Below are 23,942 nucleotides of genomic sequence, written 5' to 3' on the forward strand. Positions count from 1 at the left end.
GGGGGCGCCTATTCGCTTTTTCCTTTGTTGTGCTATTATTGCACAGAGTGAGAACGCGTCTTCCACGTTGTTGTGGAGGAGATCATCGGTGATGATAGTGGAAAACTATCGTTACTTTTCTCATGTATGAGACTATGATCTTACTACCATCTGGCTTTACATGGACGAAGTGAAATAAAGTGAAAGTGTGGAATGTTTTGGGTTAGAGTGTGTCTAACCAAAATGGCTAACTCCTTCTCCAACCTGTCGCCCCACCATCACAAAAGATAGTAAATATGGTTGAAACCGGATGGTTTTTCCACAGAAAAGTGGATCTGACTGGTGGTCAGCGTCTCTGTTTCTGTGGAGATCACAGTTGAAGTTGGTAATGATCTGCACAGCTCTGGATTCTAACCAGTAAATAAAGTTGATTTAGTTCAGAAACATCAAAACGACAAAAAAGTTCATGATTTACATTTAAATTAAATCCAAGCTGAACATTTAATTAAGATCTATTGACGTATATTTGCATAAATCAATCAAAGATAAGAAAAATGTACTTTTATGAATGCATTTATTTTATTTACAGTCGGATCAAAAGACAGATCTACAGACAGTGAAGAGTTTTAATAAATGAATGACACACTTCACTAATGATTATATAAATTATTGTCATTCGACACTCTTCACTCTCCATAAGAGTCAGGACATACTGGAGCCAGTTTGGTATTAAGCTTTGAAAATATAAAAAGCCAGTTTATCCCTCATACAGTTTTAGGGTTAAAAACTATGCACATTTTGAAAACTTAAAAAAAATTTATTCAGTCCTACATTATAAAAAATAACTTTCACTGTTTTTTAAATTATTCTAAAAATATATTAGGGATAGATTATGAATAAAACATATAGTGCTATAACAGTGCACTTAGGATCCAGTAGTGCAATCTTTTATTCTACAATATATTTTATTGTAAAATAAAATATGTTTTAAATGTAGCATGCTGGTGTATTAAAATGCTAAAAAATAAGAAGCGTGCCAGGTGTGTACAAAAGTAAAGGTAACACAAAGTTGTAAGCAGCATTTATTAACACACATGGAAACAAAACAAGGTTTAAAAAGACATAATGACGCCACGCTATTCCTCCTTGGTTCAAAGTCTGATGATGATGATTAAATAAATCTTAATGCTAAAAGGAGATGTGTATCTTTACTCCATTTTAGTAGTACGACACCTGTTGCATGACTTAAAATGGAAAAAAAAAATTTAAAACTATCACACTCAAGTCAGTGCCAATGTGTAGAAACAAAGCAAAAATCACATTTAAAAATTCAGATAAAGTGGGTTTTAAAACTGGCTTACTCCTGTGATGGACACATTTAGCGAAGTTTAACCTTTCAAAGTGAAAAAAATCGACCCTTAATTAAAAACTAATTGACAAGAAGCTGGTAAAGAGGTAAAGTTTGTTTCTACATGCACTGGGGATTTTTAAACATTATCGATGGAAATCTGCAGCTGCAACTTGCTAAAATACAGCCAAGGTACAAAATTAGCAGTGATTTTAAATAATAAAACTTTTCCTAACATTTTTTTAAATATGCAGCTGCATCAAAAATTATAATTAAGCAACAAAAGATTTTACTTAAAAATGATCTATCGTCATGTTTTTTTCTGAATGACAAGACACTTTCCAAACAACTGACTCATACTGTTACGGTTTAAAATGGCACGTGGCATCCGATGACTAACAGAACGTGACAAGAAGATGTTCAAGAGTCGCCAATAATCTGCAAACCTAAATATCGTCCACTGGGCAAGAAGATCACAGTCATGTTCATACAGACGTAAAGCCTGACCAATCAATAAGCTATACTTTAAAGTCCTAAAGCACGGAAAACTGCATCGACAGAAGAATCGAACTGCGCACACAAAGTAACACACGCATCCACACACAACAGCAACAGCGGGAATTCAGAAACCGCTGCTCTGTGCCCCCGTGTCGTCTTCGCGCTTCTGCCGCTTCTTCGCTCGGATTTCGTTCATGGCTTCCTCTATGGAGCGCGTGTCCCTTTTGTTGGCCACCGGCACTGGCGACAGGGAGAGAAATAACCGCAGCGTGAACACGGAGAAGGAATCGCAGCTGAAGTATTTACCTGTTTTACGCGTGGCAGCGAAAATCCTCACCACAGCCGTAACTCCTGTTAGCCTCCAGTGTGTGAGCTGCATCTTTAGCAGCTGAGGTGCCTATCAGGTGACTGTACTTGTCTCTGTAGTTGGAGTTGGGACATGCTTGTGTCTTTTCTGTCTGAGTGGACGCCGCTTCTTCTAACGCAGTCTGCTCCTGTGAGGGGGAGAAAACAAGAAATGAATTTGGGAAAAAATTTAACAAAGATTGAAGGTATTACACAGAGTGTCTTTTAAAAAATGAAACCACTTAAAATTATCAGTTTCTCTGCTTTTACTGTTTTTAGATAAATGTTTGAGTAAAATGAACATTGCTGTTTTATCCTATGAACCACTGACAACACGTCTCTGAAATTCCAAGCAAAAATTTTGTATTTATTTGCATAAAATGAGAAATGGTAAAAATAACAAAAAAGATGCAGCCCTTTCAGACCTCAAATAATGCAAAGAAAACAAGTTCATATTCCTTTAGAAACAACAATACTGTTTTTTTAACTCAGTTCTGAAATCAATATTTGATGGAATAACCAGGAGGTTTTCAATAAGGTTCAGTGCAGTGGGCTCTTCATTTTTTCCAGGACTGTATGTCTAACCTTTTCACTATAAAAATACAAACTTTAGTGAGCATTTTGTGTTAGGCCAGCAAATTGGTTTTAAAAATGTTTTTGTATTTGCACTCGACACTGCAGCCTCAGTAAAAATGTGCAGAATCATTTCTGTGCAATCTGTGGATTGTCACAGATTCTCACTTGGATTTAGATTGCACAACCGGTCCATCAGGGTTTTGAACAAGAACCCTGATGAACCCGGAAAATGCTAGAACAGCTCAATCAAAAGATATAAATGTCACCATAAAACAAACAGGTGCAGAATATTGGTGAGCATCTGGTTTCCGGTCACAACTACATAATTATAGGTAATAGGTAGACTAGGGCATACTAAGATATGCTTACGGCTCAGATCAGATTTATAATATTAAACTTGACGACGCTTGACAGAACAGAAGGAGAACGTCATCAAAGATAATACACAGCTTTTTTTTTTTTTTTTGTAGGAGTAGAGGTCAGATACTTTGCCTGTATCAGACATCTGTCCATATCAGATATAACAGTGATATTCCTTGTTTGTCCTTTTATTATAACAACATAATTCCGAATATTTATTTACCCAGAATTTCAAATAAAGGTCAGAAGAAAGAGATTGAGCTACATCTGTCTTGACAGCAGGTCTCTAAAAAGCTCATTCAGTTTGTTGTTATTTTATTTCATGTTGTGGTAAAACGTCAACCTTCTTTTTGTAAGCATTGCTATAATTCACCACCAATTGGTCTGAGGAATAAGAATACACTTCAACAAAATACAGCATTTGATTTCTAAGTGTGTTGGTATCATCATCTGATGCATTATTTTATGTTTTAATCCCACAGACTTACTTTTAGTCTGCGTCGCTGTTCTGCCAGCTGCGGATCCCACTCTTCTCCTTTGCGATACGCCTCCAGCTCTTCGTCCGACGGAGCGAACTCCTGAGTTCAACAATCACATTTTTCCTCCATCAGCCGCTAAACTAAACACTGAGAATTTGTTTTGAAAATCCAACAATTTGGTAAGAGCAAAGACCTAATACCTTCTTAAACAGCATGACGTAGCGACTCTCCTCATCCTCTCCGAAAGAAAACGAAGTGAGACCGGCCACTTCTGCAACATCATGCCTATAAAAATACACAACGAGTTTTTTTTATCAATATACCGAATAGGGCCGAGACTGCGCCAAAAATAAAATAGTGATTTCTTACAGTATACTCCTTTCAATTTTTCCCATAGGGCTGTATTTTCTTTTTTGTTGTGAGCTGTCTTGGATGAAATCCGACACCTCTTTCTCCATCTAGATTTAAGGTGATGAATAATCACGTTGTGAAATGGCGACCACATGTGGGACGTAGGAGAATTAGAAAAACATTTATTGTACTTGAAGGTCTCACCTTCTTCCTAAACTCTGCTTTCTTTCTTTTCTCCAATTCTTCCATCTTCTTTAGTCTTGCAGCTTGCTCTTTAAGAAAAAAAAGGTTTTTATGAGGTAAAGAGGACAGTCTTGAAGCTTTTGCTCGGTTATCTAACTGGAACGAATTAAGCCACAACACTTAAACAGATGACAGATAACCTACAACAAGGTTTCCCCCAGAAAACTTGCTAAGCCCTGTGGTTGGTGCCAATCATTCATCCAGTGCCCCGTCATGTTTTTGATTTAAAAAATGTTTAAAGTTGACAGGAAATTTGAAAAATATCACTTGATTATGTGTTATTGAAAGACTGGCAGATTAATACCTGAACACCAACTATAAAGTCTTAAAAAATGCAAACATTTAAAAAAGACTTAAATAATGCTTAGCCTGGTGGGGGCACAAGTAAAACCTGGTGGCCCGCCAGGCTTATAATACACTTTGGGAAACCCTGCTTCAATCTTTAAAAATATGTTTCAATTGACACAAATTTTAAATCTTAAATCCAAAATGTAGAGTTTCTGATATTTTATGTGCAATGTACATTCTTTCATGTAAAGCTACATCATGAGAAAAATGTTTATATTATATTATATAAACATTTATATTAGGCTCACCAAATACCTTCAGGTTTACCGATGCTACTTGATTTATTGTTTAACACACTCTTTAGTTGCAAAAAAAAAAAAAGTTTCAAATTGATCAAAATTTTCTGGTCAGTTTTTGTTCCAGACTTTGACGACGTGCTGCGCAGTCGCACTTCAACGTTGAAAAAAGTGAACAAGTGGAGGACAACAGTAAGTGTCAAGCCTACAAAGTAAAATAAAATAAATTCAGCAAAGGCCTGATCCAGGATCATTTTCTTCCCCCAGAAAAGATGTGTGTTAGAAATCCCCTTGTTGGTGTTAACGCCTTATTATTTATGTACTGTTTGACTGTCTCGTTTAAAAATTACAAATAAAAAAAATACTTTCATGTGAATGGCTTGCAGCACTGTACCTGATCAAATAAATGTTGACTTCTCCCTCTTTACAACAACTGTCACAGTGAACAGGAAAATTTATATGAAAATAAATATTTATGTGCACTTTAACTTTAATCAATATTAAACTAATTATGTGATCATTTTTTTAAAAAATTCCAATAAATCAATAATTAGTGAATTACTAAAACATATCTCAAATTATAATATTAATTAGATTAAATAAACCCATAAATAATTAAATAATCACAGGTGAAATTAATAAAATAATATAGATAAGTAAAAATAATTAACTAAAAATGGAAAGATTAACATATATGTTTTTATTCTATAACAAATTGAAATAAATTGGGATTTAATAAAATATTTGAATTATTTTATTTAATGTATGCGTTCAAGATTTATATTATACTTTTAATACATTTATTCCCAAATTATTTGCAAGCTTATCAGGCTTTCATTAGTGCACGGGCTTTGTAAAAGTGCCTTTAGCCATTTCTAATAGTATTGACGGTAGTTTAATTATTAATAGATAATCTCTTGTCAGGGAGGAAATGTAGCATAATTAAAGCGCAGATAAACGGATATGAATTTGAGGAAGATGTCATTTATTGTTAAGGACCCACGTGAACAGTGTGGTGTTTGTTTACAGTGCCGCAGCAGCCTGGGTCCACAGACTCTCAAACGATAAGCTGCGTGTCTCACTGAGACGGTGCCACGCTCGGGTCAACACAGCTTACGTGAAACTGAAAGCTCAAATGTCCATTAATAGCAAAACAAATGCTCCCTTAGCATGTCCTTTAGGTTTAGACCTTCGCTAGCGCCCGCTTTTTGGCGCTATTTCCCCACTTCACGCACAGATGAAGTGGGTCCTTATCTAAACAGCGTGCTGCGTACCTCGAGCCTTTCGTCGGCTTTCTTGGTCGCCGACTGTAGGAGGTTTCTCCATCGAGTTTAAGATTGAACCAAGGAGGTCCGCCATCTTGCAACGATATAAACCTCTTCTCCAGCCGAACACGGGTGCGCATGCGTGTTAGGGCTTAGTATTCTTCTCTGTAGAGAAAGTCTGCATTCACACAATCTGCTGCCACCACGTCCCAAAGGGCTGTAGTGCTGCAGTGAAAGCCGAGCTGAACATCATATTTATTGGTTTAAGGTCGTCACACATTAATGTGACGAGAACACAAGTTGTACAAGACAAGCTCAATCTGAACCTTATTAGCACAATTGTAAACCACACCGCTGAAGATGGCGAGACACTCAACAAATAATAGAAAGAAAAAAAGATTTTAAAATATCTTTGCGGTTAATCCCACATTTTTTTTTAGTTTTCAGGTTGTTGAAGATTTAAAGCAATGACTTAGGTCAGTTTTGGATAGAAAATAAGACAGGAATTTAAAGATAATAAATTGTAAAAAAAAAATATAAATTGCTTTTTGGTGTGGTTCCATGGGTATTTTAACAGTTTGTCTTCTGTGACGAGCTCAAAATCTTTGAGGTCGGAGAGCATCTTGGCCTAATGTTTAACTTCAATTATAGACTTTTGATCAGATTTAAGTGTGGCTCTGGCTCGGCCTCTTCCTGTCAGAACCAGCGTGTTGGAATGTTGAATCTGCAAGGGGAATGAATAATTTATAGTAGAAGTGTGTATAGACAACAATCCTGTCTTTCCACTCTTCATAAGTAAAGTTGTGTTGTGTTTGTCAGAAAATAAATATTTTTATAAATATCAGTGCAAGTTTACACAAATTTAGCTGTGTAGCTATCCCCCTGTGGCCATTTGCCTTGTATCATGTTGTCTCATATTTCCCATTTTGAAGAGTGCATAAGAGAATTGGGCCGTTGTTATGTCAGATATAAACCCAAGAGATACACAAAGTTGTTAAATGCTAACTTTAGGGTATAGACACTATAGATAAATCGACATTTTTAAATGACAACATTCATTAAATAAATCTTAGATTTAAGAAAACAACCAGTGTGAGAATATGTTGCTGCAATTGTTTTAAATTATGAAGTAAAAGTTGATTATAATTTCTTAAAATGTGGTAATGTGTGGATAATCTCTTGGCTTTTACTGAGGCCAACAGAAGACAGGATAAACATGCAAATAAACACCTTTACGTAAGCAACAGGGGGCAAGCTTTACAATCGTGTGTGTATGTGTTCATACCTTTTTATTGTTAAGTTAACAATTCTCCCTTGCGTCACTGGGGCATGTTTTGTGAAGCGTGATTGTAGTTTCACAGCATCAGCAATAATTGAGAACTGGAGCCATATTCAGATGTGGAGAGAGGCCTGGATGAGCAGAAGGCCAGGCTGTGAAAACACAGACAGCGCCCCGACCTGCACAGCCAAACAAACATCTCCTGGAAATTCAACTTTTGCTTTGCTGTGATCCACTCTTCGGTTCAACCAAAGTATTACATGTAAGTATAATTTGACACAACAAACCCCTTTTTATTTCAGCAGATGTCGAAAGCTAAACAATCTGCTCAATAAGTTCTCAGAACTTTGAAAATGTAGCACAAGGATTTTTGTGCGTTGGTGTAACATGACAGCCATGACCTCCATGCCCCAGACATCTTTCAGTGAGATGCTCTTGTTGTGATTTGGACAGACAGGACGGACTCCTCCCCCCGTTGTGCTTGAAATGCTGTATAAATGCAGCATCAGTGTGTCAGCAGCAGTCTGAACGTTAATTGGTGCCCAACCATGAAAGGACTGAGCTTGGTTCTCCTCGTTCTCCTCCTGATGTTCGCGACTGCGGAGGGTGAGCAATGGATGAATCTGTTTTGCTACATTGTGAAGCCAAAATAAAGCAATTTATATTGACAATCTCACCTGTTTGTGTTGTTCTGATATCAGTCATTTAAAGTGTGTGACAATAAAAAGAAAAAAAAGATGATTTCATTTCTAATGGAAGGGATGATTTTTCTTTCATGTTTGTCATCAGGAGAAGATCCAGAGATGCAGTATTGGACCTGTGGGTACAGAGGACTCTGCAGACGGTTCTGCTATGCCCAAGAGTACATTGTTGGACACCATGGTTGTCCTCGAAGATATAGGTAAAGGCTAAGATTACTCTCAGAAGAAAGCACTATGTGAAGGTGTAAGAAGAGCTAACGTTTTGACTTTTTGTTTTGTTCCAGGTGTTGTGCCGTGCGTTCTTAGTACTCTGATGATGGTCCAGAGATACCTGCATGATGCTAGGAGACAACCTCTGGAATATTAAGCGGAGATGGCTGACTTGCTGCTTCACCATCCAATAAAGTTGGATCCAACATAAGAGTTTCTGTAGTGGGTAAAATAATAGGTACACCACACTTTTACGCTGCCCTGACTGGAATTGTCTAGCTTATTTGCTTTCTGCCAATAAATGCATTAAAATAAACATGCAGATATGTTTTTGATTACTATCACTGTCTGAATTATACCCCACTTTGGTGGGCTTCTTTGAAATAACAGTGTGGAAAGCAGTCTGAGTTGGGTCTGGCATGCTTTCGCTGGTTGCCGTGCTGACAGGAGACAATAACGGTCAAGTGACTGACCCAAATAGCTGGGATGGAGCGCAGCTTTTGTGAATGAAGTGTTATGTCTCATCTGTGTTTATGTTGTTTCACCGTTCGGTCTGTCTGTCTGTCTGGACAACGCTGCTGGCAAACAGACGGACGGCACTACAATACACCAGTCAGGACTGCGATGCAGATTCATTGTCACTTTGTCTGCGCTGTGTTGAATTGGAAGGTCAAATGTCTCTGAGGATGGTTTTTGTATTTTCACATTTAACTCATACTCGGGTGATAACAGGTGCCCTAACTGGTTTGTTTGAGAATGAGTTGACTGTACTGACGGTGTAACACAAACATTGAAAATGTGACCAAGTTGCTTCTATTTATAACAGAAAAGCAACAATTCCTACTTTTTCCAATGCAACATGTTTACTGCTACAGGTATTTACAAAATTATTTAGAGTTTGTACCTAAACTAAAATTTTGAGTGAATAGCATCTCACCAAATCTCCAACCAATTGTAATGAAATGTTAGACACTTTCAGAATAAAAAAAATAGGTTCAACAACAACTGGAGGTAAGCTATATATTTCTATGTAAAATCATAAGGTGTCACTTAAACCTATACACCAATTTATTTTGGTAGCTATTTTCAAAAAAACATTGTATTTCCCCATAGTATACTTTAATAGTACTTTTAATTTATTTTACATAACTGAATGCAAATCAGAAACACTTCCTTAACAGGAATTGCTTTGGTAGCAATTCTGTTCCACTTGAAGAAATGGTACTGACTGTGTGGGATGTATTATCCCGTATTAATTTGAATTTTAATTCAAATTAAAAATTAACTTTCTCTTTTAGTAACTCATTAAAAACCAAAAATGAATTACATTTATTCTGATGAGTACCAGATGTGTAGAAGAGCAAATAAGGCACAACCGAAATATTGAAAGAAAATAAGAGTGCACTCATGCCGTTGCTCCTTTCAAACATTTTATCAAAAACAAACAAATCAAAAAAGACATTAAGAAAACAAAAAAAAAAGCACTAAACTGAACAATACACGTGCCCTGCAGGGCAGAACAAAGCAAAACAATTGTAAGAATATCCAGATTAATTTGTACATACAATGCTGGATCGTCAAATCTTTAAGGACAAAAAGACCTGCAGCTCCACACATGAATTGGCAGCAAACATCTGAAAACAGGAAAATCCAAAATCTTAAAACGCAGTATTTGGGAACTAAATATTAACAGGAAAAAAAAATATGGGGACTTATTTACAGTGATCTTTTACTGAATTAGAAACATTTCATCCATCCCAGTCATTCACTGGCTAACATATTCCAAAAGAGATCAACAAGCAGCTGCTGAAAAACTGAAATTTTTCTGTCCTGGATGCACAAATCAGTGGTGCTCAGTGAACAATTACAACAACTCTATAAACGTTTAGACTTTGTGTTGCTCATAGACCGAAACATTGTTGACATGATTCATGAATCTATCAGACATTGTTTTGGCAGCACATCAAATCAAACATCATATTGAAAACTGGATTAAAAAAAAAAAAAATCAATGGGATGTTTCCTGCGAAAAAAGGTTTTATGTTCTACAAATGAAAATAGTTGTTCAGTCTCAAATGTTGGACAGATATTACAGGAGAGTGATGATGGTTAAAGGAGATGATCAATAAAGCTGAGAATAAAAACAGAGGTCGATGCTTCATAATCACACAGCTGACTTGTTTACCCAGCATATTAGCGCCGAGGCAAAACTTTAGCTGTGCTTTTTAGGCCCATTTTATATCAGCTTTAAAACCTTCTCCAGCTCTCTTTAAATATCAGAATATTACGATTATTGATTGTATATTATTGAGATGCACCGAGAAAAAAATCACATTTTTCACAAGAAAATTTGATCTTTTGCCTTCAAGAAACATAGCCTACCTTATGCTAACAGCTAAAGTTGACAACACTCTTCGGTATATAATTTGTTACTGTGTATAATAGAGATGGTTAAAATGAAGTGTCTTACTTTGACATGTTGAGAATTATTTGCAGCCCATTCAGGTTGCAACAGAAGGGGAGACGGTGAGACATTTAGCGGATAACAGGAAGGCTGAATGTATTACAGCAAAGTTGCCATTTCATCCTTTTGAGCTTGCGACAATTCCTTGGAAGTGTTGGCCTCTTTTCGTGAACTTAAATTTGAGATAAGGATGTACGTTCTTCAGATTATACATATGGAAACTGCTGGGTAAGTAAAGCTATCTGTGCTAATCGCTGATAAAAGATGGTGACGGGTTAAAGATGTGAACTCTGATCATTTTGTCAAACGACTGCTAACAGTAGAACGATTTTCAAAGCTGTTCTTATATCTACTGGGTTCTCAAGAGAAATTGCGCAGATTAAACCCGTATAAAAATTGAAAATTGGAAACTGGCCACAAAATTCTGATCGGTGCATCTCTATTTATGAGTCCTATTCACCTATGTAGGGATAATGAAAGGTGGTAAAATCAACAGTCTGTTAAGGATGTGCATCACTACTCTTCCTGAATTAGCCTCTATTGGAGCAGAAATTTAGAAATTAAAGAAAACAAATTTACTTTCTCGATTGTCATATTTGATCTATACAGGACTTTTAAGTTTGCCACATTCTCCAAAAAATCAAAGACAACTTAGATATTAGTGTGTGGCAATAGGGAAAATAGATGAGCTTTAAGTGTTTGAAAACAGCAACACGTGTGCATACATTTGTTTTTTGGGGGTAAAAACGTGGCCGAGAGGTTGTTGTTTCAACGCCATCTCTTTCAAAACTAACAAGAAAAGTCCCTGCATTTCAACAGGCTTCATCGGAGCATGAAGTCAGTTCAGTATCCACCATGTTTTCGTGGTACACCTCAGTTCTGTAGACACAACCCACATCTGAAGACTAAAACATCTAAAGCTTGTTAAAACAGTGATAATAACTAGTTGAGAAACCTTCCGTCTATTTAAGTCTAGTTGATGTGGCAAGAGAGAACATTATGAACGTGATGACATCTGAGCAAACACAGTTTATGGCCACGCATCAGTCTGGGGGATCATTACCGCTCGGACAGTTCAAAGGGAGTGATCGGTTCAGCATTTCTTTTGCGGTCTCCAAACTGACAGCTACTCGTCTTTTTGATAAGAGGCGTCCTGTTGACGGAGCAATGAATTCCACTTTTTGGTCCCTGTGGCACGTTTGCTTTAGACTTTGATCTTCAGCACCAAGTGCAAACCCGATCTGCTAAGGATGATGCATCACAGTCCAGTGAAGCTGGCTGGCCTGAATGAAAGGCGGTGGCTTTCGGCTACTCACATTCGCTGTTGTTCAAGGCAGAGGTGGTCATTTGTGAAAAACATAGACTGGTCTCTGAAAACCTGCATCATGAGGAAAAAAAAAATTACTAGATCTTAAAAACAGCTATGTGTTATGCAAGAAGGAAACTCGGCAAACTATTACCTCTTACTGAACACTTAGGAGATCCCAGGTGCTCAAAACTTGTGAAGCCCACTTCATTTGTGAGGTAAGATGAAAACTGATCAGGTTTGAGTCTGATGCTGCGATAATTCCTGTTAATGTTTTCCTTATGGGGGAAGGAAGAAGAAAATAATGGTTACATATAAACTAAAATGACAATAAAGAAAACATTTCATTACTCATTTTAGACCAGACTGAGGACATTTTAGCAGCCCTTTTTACAGCCTGGCAGGCTTGTCATGGTGCGTTCACACCAAACAAGTTTCACGCGTCTGGTTTACATTCAAAGTCTATGTGGAGGCGCATAGAGGACCCATTTGAAGCGTCCACCATGTCTGACAAATAGACCGACAATGGAAAACAACGGCTAGAGCGATCTTGAGACGTCTGATGCCGCGACTCCACATAAACTTTGAATAATAAACCAGACACGCGAAACGTGCTTGGTGTGAACGCACCATCACAGATGGCCTGTTTAATTATTTTTCAAATCCTGGAGGAAAAAACTGAATGCTGCTCTATCAACATAATGGCCTTAAATGATGCAATGCTAACAATTGTGCCACCGGTGGTTTTGTAGAAAAGAAAAAGTGGGATATGATCAAGTTGAATAAATGTACTCAAATTAAAAGGCTAATTTTACAATGTGAGATTTTGCTACTACAATAAAGGAGCAACTGTTTTTTTCAGAGGATTCCAATGAGTGTGGGTGGAACTGAATGCTTGTTAAAACAACAAAAAATAAAAAATAAAAGTGAAAATCCTCTTACTGTCAGCTTCTTCCTCCTGACGTAGGACTCCCAGGGCTGCGGCTCCAGGATGAACAAGCCTCCAGGGCGGAGGTGTCTGTAGGCTCTCTTGAAGAGCCGCTTCAGACCGCTGTCGCCCCAGTTTAGGTGAACCCATTTTGTAACACTGAGGCACAAGATCACGTCATACTCTGCCCTCTGAGTCATGAGGAGATTATCGTTCTCCAGAACATAGTTAGCCTGAAGGAAAGCAAAGGCGGGAGAAAAAAAAACCCACTGTTTTGGTAAATGGATAAAACATTTTTGTGAAGTTGTGTTCCATAAAAGATTACAGCTTGTAAAAAGATGCTGACATGGGGAGGCTGGAGGCAAGAAAGCTGACATGTAAATTAAACAAAATGCAGAAATAACAATGCATTATTTTTTCGTTTGGTGTTTACTGCAAAGCAGACAACAGCAACACTGATTTTCCATACAGAGCTTTTCATTTCTTTCTAAAAAATCTAACTGAATGCTCAAGTACATCAGTGATGCAGGATGTTTTTTGGGGGGAAGGAAATGTGACTTGCAAGATTATGCAAATATGAAGTCAATCTTATTTTTGTCATTCACAACACAAATTTGCCTTAATCACTGCTTAATTCTCAGATTTTTCTTCAAAACAAAATTAATCTCAGTGCTGTAATGTCTTGTCTTGACGTTACAGCACTGAGATTAATCGTAAAAATAATCTATAGAGTACTCGATTACTAAAATATTAATTTACAAGAGCCCTAATTATATGCGCAAAAGCAAAATTTGATGCAGTTAATGTTTTGATCCACATTTCTTATGTGTGCAAAATATAGTTCCTCTGGCATTAAAGCCTCTTCCTCCTCTGTTCATTATATTTATTCATATTTATGCAACTGATCCATTTTTGCCACGTTTTAGTGACAGTCTATTTTCCGAAACAGACACTTTTCATTCTGTTATCTTAGCCAAACGTTTAGTTTTGTAGACTGAGTGGGTGTCACAGGCGCTTCAGAGACTTACCAAATGACTGCTGCTGCTGTTATTTGTAACACACACACACTCACACACACACAAGTGGAGGAGGGTGCTTTTTGATTTTATTCAGTAAAACAGTTTGGTCTCCATCTAACCAATTCATGTTGAGGACAAAAACAAAGCCTTTTGAATTTAGTTACTCTAAGACAAAAAGAAACAACAATTACCAAACTACGCATTTGTCACTACCCAAATATATAAATTTCCATTACTTTTTTAAATTTTAATTATAGAAATGATCTTCCTTCCATTGTTCAATTTGTCATAACGGAGAGGGTTTTCCCCACCAAACTGGTTCCAGCTGGTTTCTAATGCTTACTTGGCACCAGTTTTTCCGTGTCTTCATTGCCACAACAAGAACTGGGTGTAGCGCAGATGAACAGATTCTGCCCCGGCCCGGGTAAATCACCGCTTTGGTGCAAGAATTTATGGCTGAATCAGATCTGGTGTCCCTTTTGTGTCAAACACAGTTTGTGTAGGAAGAGGTAAACTGGTGAAAAACATACTGAGAAGACATTACCTGGGGAAAATACCATCATAAAATGTTTTGGGAAGGTAACAGACCATTTTGTTGCTGACAATTTGAGCATACTTGTCATTCCAAAAATCAATGTGTGGAAGCGAGATCTAGTATGTCACAATATTTTAGGTGCCATACAGTAAAAATCTACTTCCCAATTATACAATCACTGTCCTTTAGGCTCAGAAGTGACATTATTTAAGGGACCAACTTCATATAGCTCATGAAGAGTGATTGCGTTGTCTCTTCACCAACAACGGTCTCTTTAAGGTCACTCTACACACCTTGATCAAAGGTTTTCACTTGAGAAGTATCCAAACTAAGAAGGTTGGTGTCAAAACAAAAGACTTTGGATGATTATTAATGCCTTCATTTTCTCCCATCTGGACTAATTTATTGCACTTTTTATGCTAATCAACAATAAAAAGTTACTTGTCAGCAGCAGGTCCAAAGCTCTGCCAGACTCTTAACTAGGAAAACGTCCTGAAACTCGAGGACTTGAGTCCTGTAAGCAGTCGACTCGTAATCCCAAGGATGAGATATAAAACTCCTCCCAAACTGTTGGACCGACTGTGGTGAGGACTTTCTTTTTTGTTTTTAAAATCTGAACTCATTTAAAAAACAGCTGAAGACATTCTAATTCAAATAAGCTTTTTATTATGATCCTTTCGAATATTCTGTTTCTAATTATGCTTTATTTGTTACGCTTTGTCTTTGTGAAGAATGTTGGTCAGTGCAAGGCACCAAAATAAACAAGACGTACTTAATTTCCTAATTGTCTTGATCATAGTGATAAGGAATTCAGTCGAGCCAACTGCAAAGGCTCACCTGGTTTTTAAATTTTACATGACAGTAAACTCCATCAAACATAACTGACTAATATTACTTTTCCACCTTAAATGATTTTATCTGACATTCTCTTTTCATTTTCCATCGTAGGGGAAGAATGAGCACTTCAGTTTCGGCTCCTTAGCTTTTTAAAACAAATGTCTGTAGCAAAAGACAGGAACAATTTTAATGACATTAATAAAACGTTGTAAACTGCTGAGTCAATTTGGTTTAAAAAGCCGACCGCCTTCATCAACATTCCGGTTGCTTTTTTAATAAAAAAAAAAAAAGGTTGTGATTCTATAAAAACAGTAAAATATCAAATAATAAAACTATTTAGTAAATATGAGGTGGCCAGTTTTCCAACTAACGTATTCCAGATTAATGTTGATTTTTTTTTTAAAATTAGTGCTAATTTGCAGAGAGAAGAGTAAGGGGACAAGTTAGTAAGTCCCCAATGACTTATGAATATCTTTCCTGTTGGGCTCAAAAGTACAAACGTCTGCAAATAGAGAAAATCAGATAAGGTCTGGGGTGAAGACACTTCTTTGTTAGAAAGCTCAAAACCAACTGATATATTTCCTTTATCTGCTGAGATATAATATAATCCACTGTGTTAATAATGTTTGGGAAGGGATATTTATGTATGTCAGACAAAGTAAAAGAAAAAAAAACCACATAGCTTTGATGCAGCTGACATCTTAAACGCAACAGAATTTAATTTTAAGAGAAGCATGAAATATTAGCTGGTGACTCAAAAAGTTAGCTGTTTTTATCATCGGTGACGTGTTTAACATAAAGTCAGAGGGCTCAAAGGGGCACTTTAAATTTAAACTTTGTTCTACAGTAAGTTTTCTGTTAATACAGAGCTTTACTTTAACTAGGAAAGAGATTATGCTTTTGAAGTGTCAAGCAACATGCTGCTTTTTAAAAATCAAAGTCTTTCTAGTGAAATCCACACAGAAACAGCAGTTGTTTTTTTTTAGTTAATGCTAACTGAATAATAATAAATATTATTTTGTATTTGTTTTACAGCCGTATGACCATATTATATTATAGCAGCTGATCTGACAAAGTGACATCACCTCTGTTCCTGATATAAATAATTTACTTAATGTTAGCCCGTGATGAGAGGTTAGGAAATATTTAGATTATAGTTATTATAGTTAGAAAAGCAGTTCTGTGAAAACTGTTTCACAGAACTTCAGAGTTTTACAAAAGTAGAGATCAGACATTATTAAACTTTTTAAATTTGCCAATAACATTTATTTCACTTTTACTAAAAGTCTCTATTTTTCCCTAGGATTTACCAGCCTTTGTCTAACTGGATGTCACCATATACGGGACAAGTTAGTCCCGTATATGGTGGGACTATATACGGGACTAATTTCCAAAAAGCAACGTCTTACCTTGATGAAGGACACATTAGCAGGGAACTGTCCGGGCTGAGAGGTACATGTTTCTGTTATTGGAGGCGCAGCGATGGGTCCCCTGGAGATCCGCAGAGACACGGGGAAAGAGCAACTCGCAGAGCAGTCAGCAGAGGGCGCATCGCAATGTTTTTGCTCCATTTCCTCCGTTTTACCGTCCTGCCTCTGGGTTACGGCCTCATCTGTGTGACAGGAGTCTTTGTCAGCTCCAGCGCTCGCAGGGCCGCTCTGTCCTTTGTCTTCTTCCCCGTTTTGAGCCCTGATCTCGGATTCATCGTGTTTCTTCCCCGTCCCTGCCTCACAGTCTTCCTGTTTGGCAGGCTTCTTCTCCTGCACCGCACGCCTGGCTTCTTGGGTCTGAAGCTCAGACAGATAATGTCTAATATTCTTACGAGCTGCATGTATGAGACCGCTGTCGATGTCGAGACCCAGTATGCGCGCTGGTCTGAACATTTTGGCAATATAGAGGGTCAGGTGGCCGGAGTTGCACCCCAAGTCCAGCACATCTTTACCTGTGAACCACTCTTGACGGAGCACATGTATGCGAGGGTCTTCACTACAGTTCGGGTTGCGATATCCGTAATATTTGTTGTAGTTCCCGTACTGGAACTTCTTCTGATGTTCCTTTACCTGATTGTGGAGCTGCTGGTGCTGACGAAGTCCTGGGCCATCCCCCCTGGGCGTGTGGAAGGAATTTCTTTGCCCTGTTGTGCCGCAACTTCTATCTCCAGATGTTGCCTTGCAAACAGGGGTCGAGTGGGTGACGGGAGGCTCCATTTTGCCAGAGTTGCGCCTTCGCTTGCGTCTGCTCGCTTGGTGGTTTGTTCCTGCAGACGAGATGGGTGTTGCCTCCTCCGCAGGTGCAGATGTCACGTCATCCTTGCAGCTGGATGAGCTATTAGTGCTGTGATTGTGGGAATCCCCTGCGACGCTCGACAAACTGTTCAACTCTTTGGAGGTATCTTGTGCAAAGGACGAACCTGGCATGCCTGCAGCCTCTGTGGAAGTGTTGGCTTTCACGTCACTTTTTTCCATTTCCAATGGATTTATCTGCGTAGTTGAGATCCCGCTCGCCCCTCCGGTTCCTCCTCCGTGGTGTCGGTTGCGGTGTCTTTTCCGTCCACCGCTTTTATAGGGAGATGCCAAAAAGCTGCTGTCTGTTATCCCGCTATTCAAGTTGAGCGGATCCGTGATGTCTCTGGGGATGAGGATCTCGACCGGGTCTCGGCTCTTCGACGGCAGCGGGGAGGATTTTGGCGTCTCCGCGTTGAGTGCCCTGTTGACTTCTTCATCCAGCAGACTGTTGAGGTTCAGCGGATCAAAAATGTTACCTCCAAGGAGGAAGTTGGTTGGCAGGACGGAGTCGCTCTCAGAGTTGGCCCTTCGTCTCCTCTTCCCTGACGTGGGATATTTGAAGCTCGAACTCGCTGTGTAGCGCCGCTTCGTTAGCCTCGACTGCGTCTGCTGTTTAGAGTGATGGAAGCTGTTCCTGCGGTTGATGCTGTTCTCGCTTCCTTTCGCTCTCTGTCCCGCGCTGTCCGTGCTCGTGTGTTTTGGTGAGGCTGCGGTGTCAGGGACGGGACAAGCGGCTGCAAAGTCAGGCGTGGCCGCAGCTTCCTCCATCATCACGGAAACACTGCTGTAGCCTCCAGTACAGTCTGAAAGCTGAAGAGGAGATGCCGAGCTGGCTTTTGGACTCCCAGCTTTTGCGCTTTGCTCTTCAATAGACATTTTCTTTTAGTTTTCCCAGCTAGAAAGACACTGATGTTTTACTGGGTCTGGAAGTCACAGAAAACATATGTTAGATTAAAAGCACAGGCAAACCATAGAAAATTTGCAAGTCTTTACTATATTGGGGTCTAGGCACAAGGTTTTGGAATAGTCTATTAAAAGTCTGGACTTCAATCCGGCTAAATGTGGCAGAATTAAAGGTAATTTGTAAAAAAGTGTGGGCCAAATATCCTCCACAACAAATTAAAACATTTATTACCAGTTATCGCAAATGCTCCAATAACAATAACGTTCTGGCAATAATCACTTTTACAATTTTTAATAAATCAATTCCTCATTTAAAAACTGCCTGAGGTATTTACTCAAGTTATCCTAATCTAATATAATGTGTTTTATGATCTGAAACACTGATTGTTTATAGAAATCAAAAACAGAAGAAATACCTTTTCACAACACAGTATAACAGCAATACACCGAATAAGTTATTCCTGGCTGAATTTTTATGAATTTTTCTCTTCATAAATCTCATTTATGAAGAGAAAAAAATGCAGCATGTTCTTAGTAAAGGTAGTTTTTGAATCTTTCAAAACAGATGTAAGAGTTTATGCAAGACAGCATATGTCCACTTTAACTCAAAAATGTACATATTATATACTATAACCATATTAACTGGCAATTACAGATCCTGAAAAAGAAAACTGGTCAAAGATCAGAATTTTTGACCAATTAATGAGCTCATCGCTTGAGGATATTAGTATGTGATGCTTTATAATGTCTCTCGAATTTGGTTAAATGACATCTGTTTATTTTTTTAGATAATTAATATATTTACATGTGTTATTATACATTATCAAATTATTTTATAAAACATTTCCTTCAAATACTGTATTTTAAATTTGAGAGTTTTCAAGACTTTTAGATTTCTATGTTGATTTTTAAACAAACATATACTGTAAATATTTCTTAAAGAATTTACAAATCCAGGAATTACCATGTAGATTTTTTGGCCTAAAGTTTTCAAAAACAGTTATTTTCTATGTTAGAGTTGTTCCTATACAACTGGAGGTCGCAAATCACTAAATAAATAACAAAAATAATCATTGTAAAATCAATATATATTAAATATTCTTCAAGTATTATCTTTGTTGAGGTGAAAACTTTTTGAACCACTGTTTGTGAAGAAGACTATTGTTGTACTTACTGCAGCTTAAACATATCTAATACAATTATACAGGAAACTAATTCTAAAAAGTTTGCTGACATCAGGCTTTCTCGGATTGCAGCCATCCATCACAGTTGCCAAGTTTATGGTCAACATCAGATCTATACACTTCACCATTAATGCAAAAGGAGAATGTCTGGACAAATTACTTGAAGAAATCTAGATACAAATATATATATATGTAACTTTTTCCAAACTTAGCAGGATTATAATTAGTACATAACAAGTCAGCTTGATCCCTGTTATAATCAATGAGTTTGTATTTACTGCGGATTCTGTACAAAAATAATATTTACTATCCCAATATAATACCACAACTGAATAAATTGTCTTATTTTTACAAGCTGCCAGTGTGTAAGGCTGTACCACAATCACGTTTGTGACGTGACATGTCTGCTGAAGGGTTATAGACCTGGAAAGTTTGAGAGTCCGTGTTGGACAGTTGTCGTGTTAGCTCACTACTAGCTCCTAGCTTCTCTATCGCGGGCCAGAGCAGCGAAACGTCGAGTAAACGTTCGGCTCTGCTCCGGTCAAACAGCGGTAATAGATAAGCACCGGAGGACCTACCTCGACGTGCTGTTGCCTGGGCGCTGCTAAAACCCAGACTCGCTGTTATGAAAGCGATACTATCTCCCAGATGGCCACCTACCCGCGCGTGTAGTCCCCATCAGAATAACAGTCTCACCTCGCAGTTGAGCTCTCCCCGCCTCCGGCCGGACTGTCACTACCCCGCCGCCGCCGCCGCCGCCGCACTCCCTCCGCTCAGGCTAACGTTAGCATAGCTAACCACACAACTGTCTCAGTATCAACACTAGAGTGGGAAGCTACACGGACACGCACGGCGCTGGTCTGAACACAACACTGGCTCCACCGCCTCTTCAGACGGTCTTGTGGAGCTTCTCAGTTAACTCTAGTCGGCCAGTAACAGGCAGGTTGGTGAATAAATGATTCCATTCGCAGAAAGAGTCGGCATGGCGGCGCATCCGGGCTCCGAGCTGTAGCCAACTGTGACTGGGGCGGAGATCCCAGTCACACTATAGAACCCGCAAGGTGGTGAGCACTGTTGCTGTTAGTGTCAGCTTCCTTCTCCTGTTCTTTATCAAGTTATAAATGTCAGCGGTTTAATAACATAATAATTAAACTTTTCACCCATATATAAATATATATATATATATATATATATATATATATATATATATATATATATATATATATATATATATATATATATATATATATATATATATATATATATGTACAGACCAAAAGTTTGGACACACCTTTTAATTCAATGAGTTTCCTTTATTTTCATGACTATTGACATTGTAGATTCACACTGAAGGCATCAAAACTATGAATAACACATGTGGAAATATGCACTAAACAAAAAAGTGTAAAACAACTGAAAATACCCCTTATACTCTAGTTTCTTCAAAGTAGCAACCTTTTGCTGTGATCACACTCTGCATTTTCTTGATGAGCTTCAAGAGGTAGTCACCTGAAATGGTTTTCACTTCATAGTTGTGCCCTGTCAGGTTAATAAGTGGGATTTATTGCCTTATAAATAGTCATGAAAATAAAGAAAACCCATTGAATTAGAAGGTGTGTCCAAACTTTTGGTCTGTACTGTATATACAGTATATATATATAGATAGATAGATAGATAGATAGATAGATAGATAGATAGATAGATAGATAGATAGATAGATAGATAGATAGATAGATAGATAGATAGATAGATATAGATAGATTTGGGAGGAATACTATGGTTGTTCATCTATAGCTAGGAGGATAACAACTACATTTATGTATTTATTTATTTAATTGTTGACTAAAAATATAAAGATAAGCTCCCTAGAGCAATTTCAGTTTCAGGAAAGTTTAATGATGAAATAAAGTAAGAAAATACCATCAATAGTTTAATTGAATAAGAACTTTAAAGTGGATATAGCGCCAATTTCTGACTGAATTTTGTTTGTGGTGTATTCAGAGCACGTGAAGCAGTGAAATGTGTGGTTAGCTGCCAAGTTATTAGTGGCCCACAGTATGCCTACAAACATATTTTATGTCAGTTTTAATAATGAGGACAAATTAAAATAACATGGATTAATAAACAAGTAAATCTAAAATGTATGACACTCCCTCATGTGTTCTACCTAAAAATGGCTAAAATTGCACTCCGGTGCACTTAGAACATTGTTACTCAGTATTTTGAAGAATGCCATGTTTAAACCTTAAGTTGACCCTAAGTGAGAGTGAACACTAGGATCAAAAGAGCTGTCCGTGGTCTTCAGAAAGAAGGTTGTAACAGTAAGGGATTTAAATGGGACACAAACATTTAAAAATCCACTGTGTGGAAAATAGAGGACATTCAAAACAACTGCTAAATTACCCAAGTCACAAGCAAGTAGGTTTACTCTGAAAGAAGACCAAAAGATGCTAAAAAAATGTCCAAAAAGCTCTTAAGATGCCATCATGGGACTTACAACAAGCATAACTGTTGATGTGGAAGTGAATTCTACTAGAAAAAGAGAGAAACAGATAAAATAAAATAGATTTAGCTTTTATTTGTGTGCAAGAGGAAATCGTTGAAAGTCAGACTAAAGTTTGGCAGGCAGAACATAGCTAAGAACTTCTGGAATAGTGTTTTTTTTTTTATCGCAATAGAAAACATGTTTAGCTTGAAACAACATTTCAAGGAAAATAACCTAATTATTAGCATAGGGTGTCCAAACCTTTTCCTCAGTTAGAATATACACTTTTGTTAATATTTTTAATTTAATGAGTAACACAAGATTATTATGAAATCCTATTAATCTGCCATAATTGAGATTTAAGGCTCTCACAAAGTTTCAGTATAAACATTTACAGTTTTTTTTATTAACTTTAATTTAGTCCTTATGTGTAGCCAGTTTGAATAGAAAAAGAGAATCAAAGGGCATTGAACAAATTCATTAGTGTTAACTGCTCATGAGAGACGATGTATCAAGCAACCATTAAGTAATCAGCAAGAGTCTTTAAGAGTCTGCTGATAATCCATAACATGCCAGCAGTCCCACCATCTGCTGTAAACGGCGCTAGTTTCTCTTAGCCCATGTAAGTCATGTCTGGAAAAGTTCCAAAATATCATACGAAAGCAGACTTCTTTTTTTCTGTGCACTCAAAGTTATTGCCTTGACTATAATGTAAATATTTTTATATTTAATATCTATAAATCAATTCGGCCCCCTCCCTTTAATAAAATATTATAATGCAAATATACCTTACACAATCCTTATAGCACAATTTCTTTAGTACAAATTTCTTAAGGTAAAATTTGAGCATTACAGAATTATTTTTATCGCAGTGCTTTGCCATGTTATAGTTTCAGGTCTTAAAACTGCACAGTAATAAAAGTATTCACTCACCCCTCCAAATCATTAGATTCAGTGATCTAATACCTTATATGGTCACAAATGAACAAACTCCTAAACCTTGTGGCAAGCAGTTTCAGAAGAGTTGAGGCTGTTATGGCTGCAGTGGGTGGGCTCACATCATATTAAACCTTATGGATTAGGAATTTGCTGTCACTCAAACTCATACGTGTGTGAACGCAGGCAAGGGGATATCTTAGCACGGGATTTAAGCAATTTCTCATTAGCATGCAAATATGCCTTTATCTAGTTATATATGTTTTAACTTCCATAGTTCTGAATTTTGTTGACATTATGGTATGTAATAAAATAAATATATCTTTGACATTTTACGTTCACTAGTGTAAAGGAAGAGAATAAATGAAGCATAATTATTTATACATGGGAAGAGTATAGAATCAGACTTAAACAACACACCTTGTTTTTTTTTTGTCTGAGTAAATTAGGCTTTTGTTTCTTTCATATCATAGTAAATTTCTTTATGAAAATATACAGTGTGCTGCTAAAGTATTTGAACATGTTCATGTTTTGTCATGTTACATGTACAAATTTCAACATGTTGTATTGAGATCAGCCAACACAAAAAAGCTCATAATGTGGGAACTTTTGGGAAAATGTAACACGGTATTCAAATTTTCCTGCAGGTAAAATATGTGAAGTGTGGTTTTATAGATTCAGACCCCTTTACTCCAATACTCTTCTGGTGTTACTGAGCCTGAGCTATTTTGCAAAAATGGAATAGGCAAATTTAGGGTGTGGACGTGTGAGGGTAGTAAACACGTTCCACACAAAACTGCAGTGGATTTGCAAAGACTGGCAGAATACAAATGCATGCTACA

At 37.5% G+C, this 23,942-nt stretch overlaps 2 protein-coding genes across 6 annotated transcripts; both read right to left on the minus strand.

The window, feature by feature from the left end:
* Nucleotides 1-1,032: 1,032 nt before the first annotated feature.
* Nucleotides 1,033-6,194, minus strand: spag7 (sperm associated antigen 7). Its single transcript, XM_032576943.1, has 7 exons — nt 6,038-6,194; nt 4,141-4,208; nt 3,955-4,043; nt 3,786-3,870; nt 3,595-3,684; nt 2,163-2,319; nt 1,033-2,065 (listed from the first exon to the last, which is right to left on the minus strand). Exons 1-7 carry the CDS (start codon nt 6,120-6,122, stop codon nt 1,950-1,952), a joined length of 690 nt encoding a protein of 229 aa, XP_032432834.1. The 5' UTR covers nt 6,123-6,194; the 3' UTR covers nt 1,033-1,949.
* Nucleotides 6,195-9,528: 3,334 nt separating this feature from the next.
* On the minus strand, nt 9,529-20,713 carry mepcea (methylphosphate capping enzyme a). 5 transcript variants are annotated; one of them, XM_032576913.1, is made up of 5 exons: nt 20,376-20,713; nt 16,717-18,509; nt 12,931-13,149; nt 12,143-12,266; nt 9,529-12,060 (listed from the first exon to the last, which is right to left on the minus strand). In XM_032576913.1, exons 2-5 carry the CDS (start codon nt 18,466-18,468, stop codon nt 12,026-12,028), a joined length of 2,130 nt encoding a protein of 709 aa, XP_032432804.1. In that variant the 5' UTR covers nt 18,469-18,509; nt 20,376-20,713; the 3' UTR covers nt 9,529-12,025. The 5 variants fall into 5 exon arrangements, with proteins under 5 accessions (XP_032432804.1, XP_032432805.1, XP_032432808.1 ...); XM_032576914.1 differs by having other exon boundaries at nt 16,717-18,515; XM_032576917.1 differs by having other exon boundaries at nt 20,340-20,713.
* Nucleotides 20,714-23,942: the final 3,229 nt, after the last annotated feature.

This window comes from Xiphophorus hellerii, chromosome 11, assembly GCF_003331165.1.
Source record: "Xiphophorus hellerii strain 12219 chromosome 11, Xiphophorus_hellerii-4.1, whole genome shotgun sequence".
Classification (NCBI taxonomy): domain Eukaryota; kingdom Metazoa; phylum Chordata; class Actinopteri; order Cyprinodontiformes; family Poeciliidae; genus Xiphophorus; species Xiphophorus hellerii.

Coding starts and splice junctions, on each gene's coding strand:
- mepcea (XM_032576913.1), bottom strand. CDS start 18,468: ATGTCTATTGAAGAGCAAAGCGCAAAAGCTGGGAGTCCAAAAGCCAGC. Junction 13,150..16,716: donor CTAATGTGTCCTTCATCAAG/GTAAGACGTTGC, acceptor GCTTTCCTTCAG/GCTAACTATGTTCTGGAGAA. Junction 12,267..12,930: donor TCAGGAGGAAGAAGCTGACA/GTAAGAGGATTT, acceptor TTCCCCCATAAG/GAAAACATTAACAGGAATTA.
- spag7 (XM_032576943.1), bottom strand. CDS start 6,122: ATGGCGGACCTCCTTGGTTCAATCTTAAACTCGATGGAGAAACCTCCT. Junction 3,685..3,785: donor ACGTCATGCTGTTTAAGAAG/GTATTAGGTCTT, acceptor TGTTGAACTCAG/GAGTTCGCTCCGTCGGACGA. Junction 2,066..2,162: donor TAACAGGAGTTACGGCTGTG/GTGAGGATTTTC, acceptor CCCTGTCGCCAG/TGCCGGTGGCCAACAAAAGG.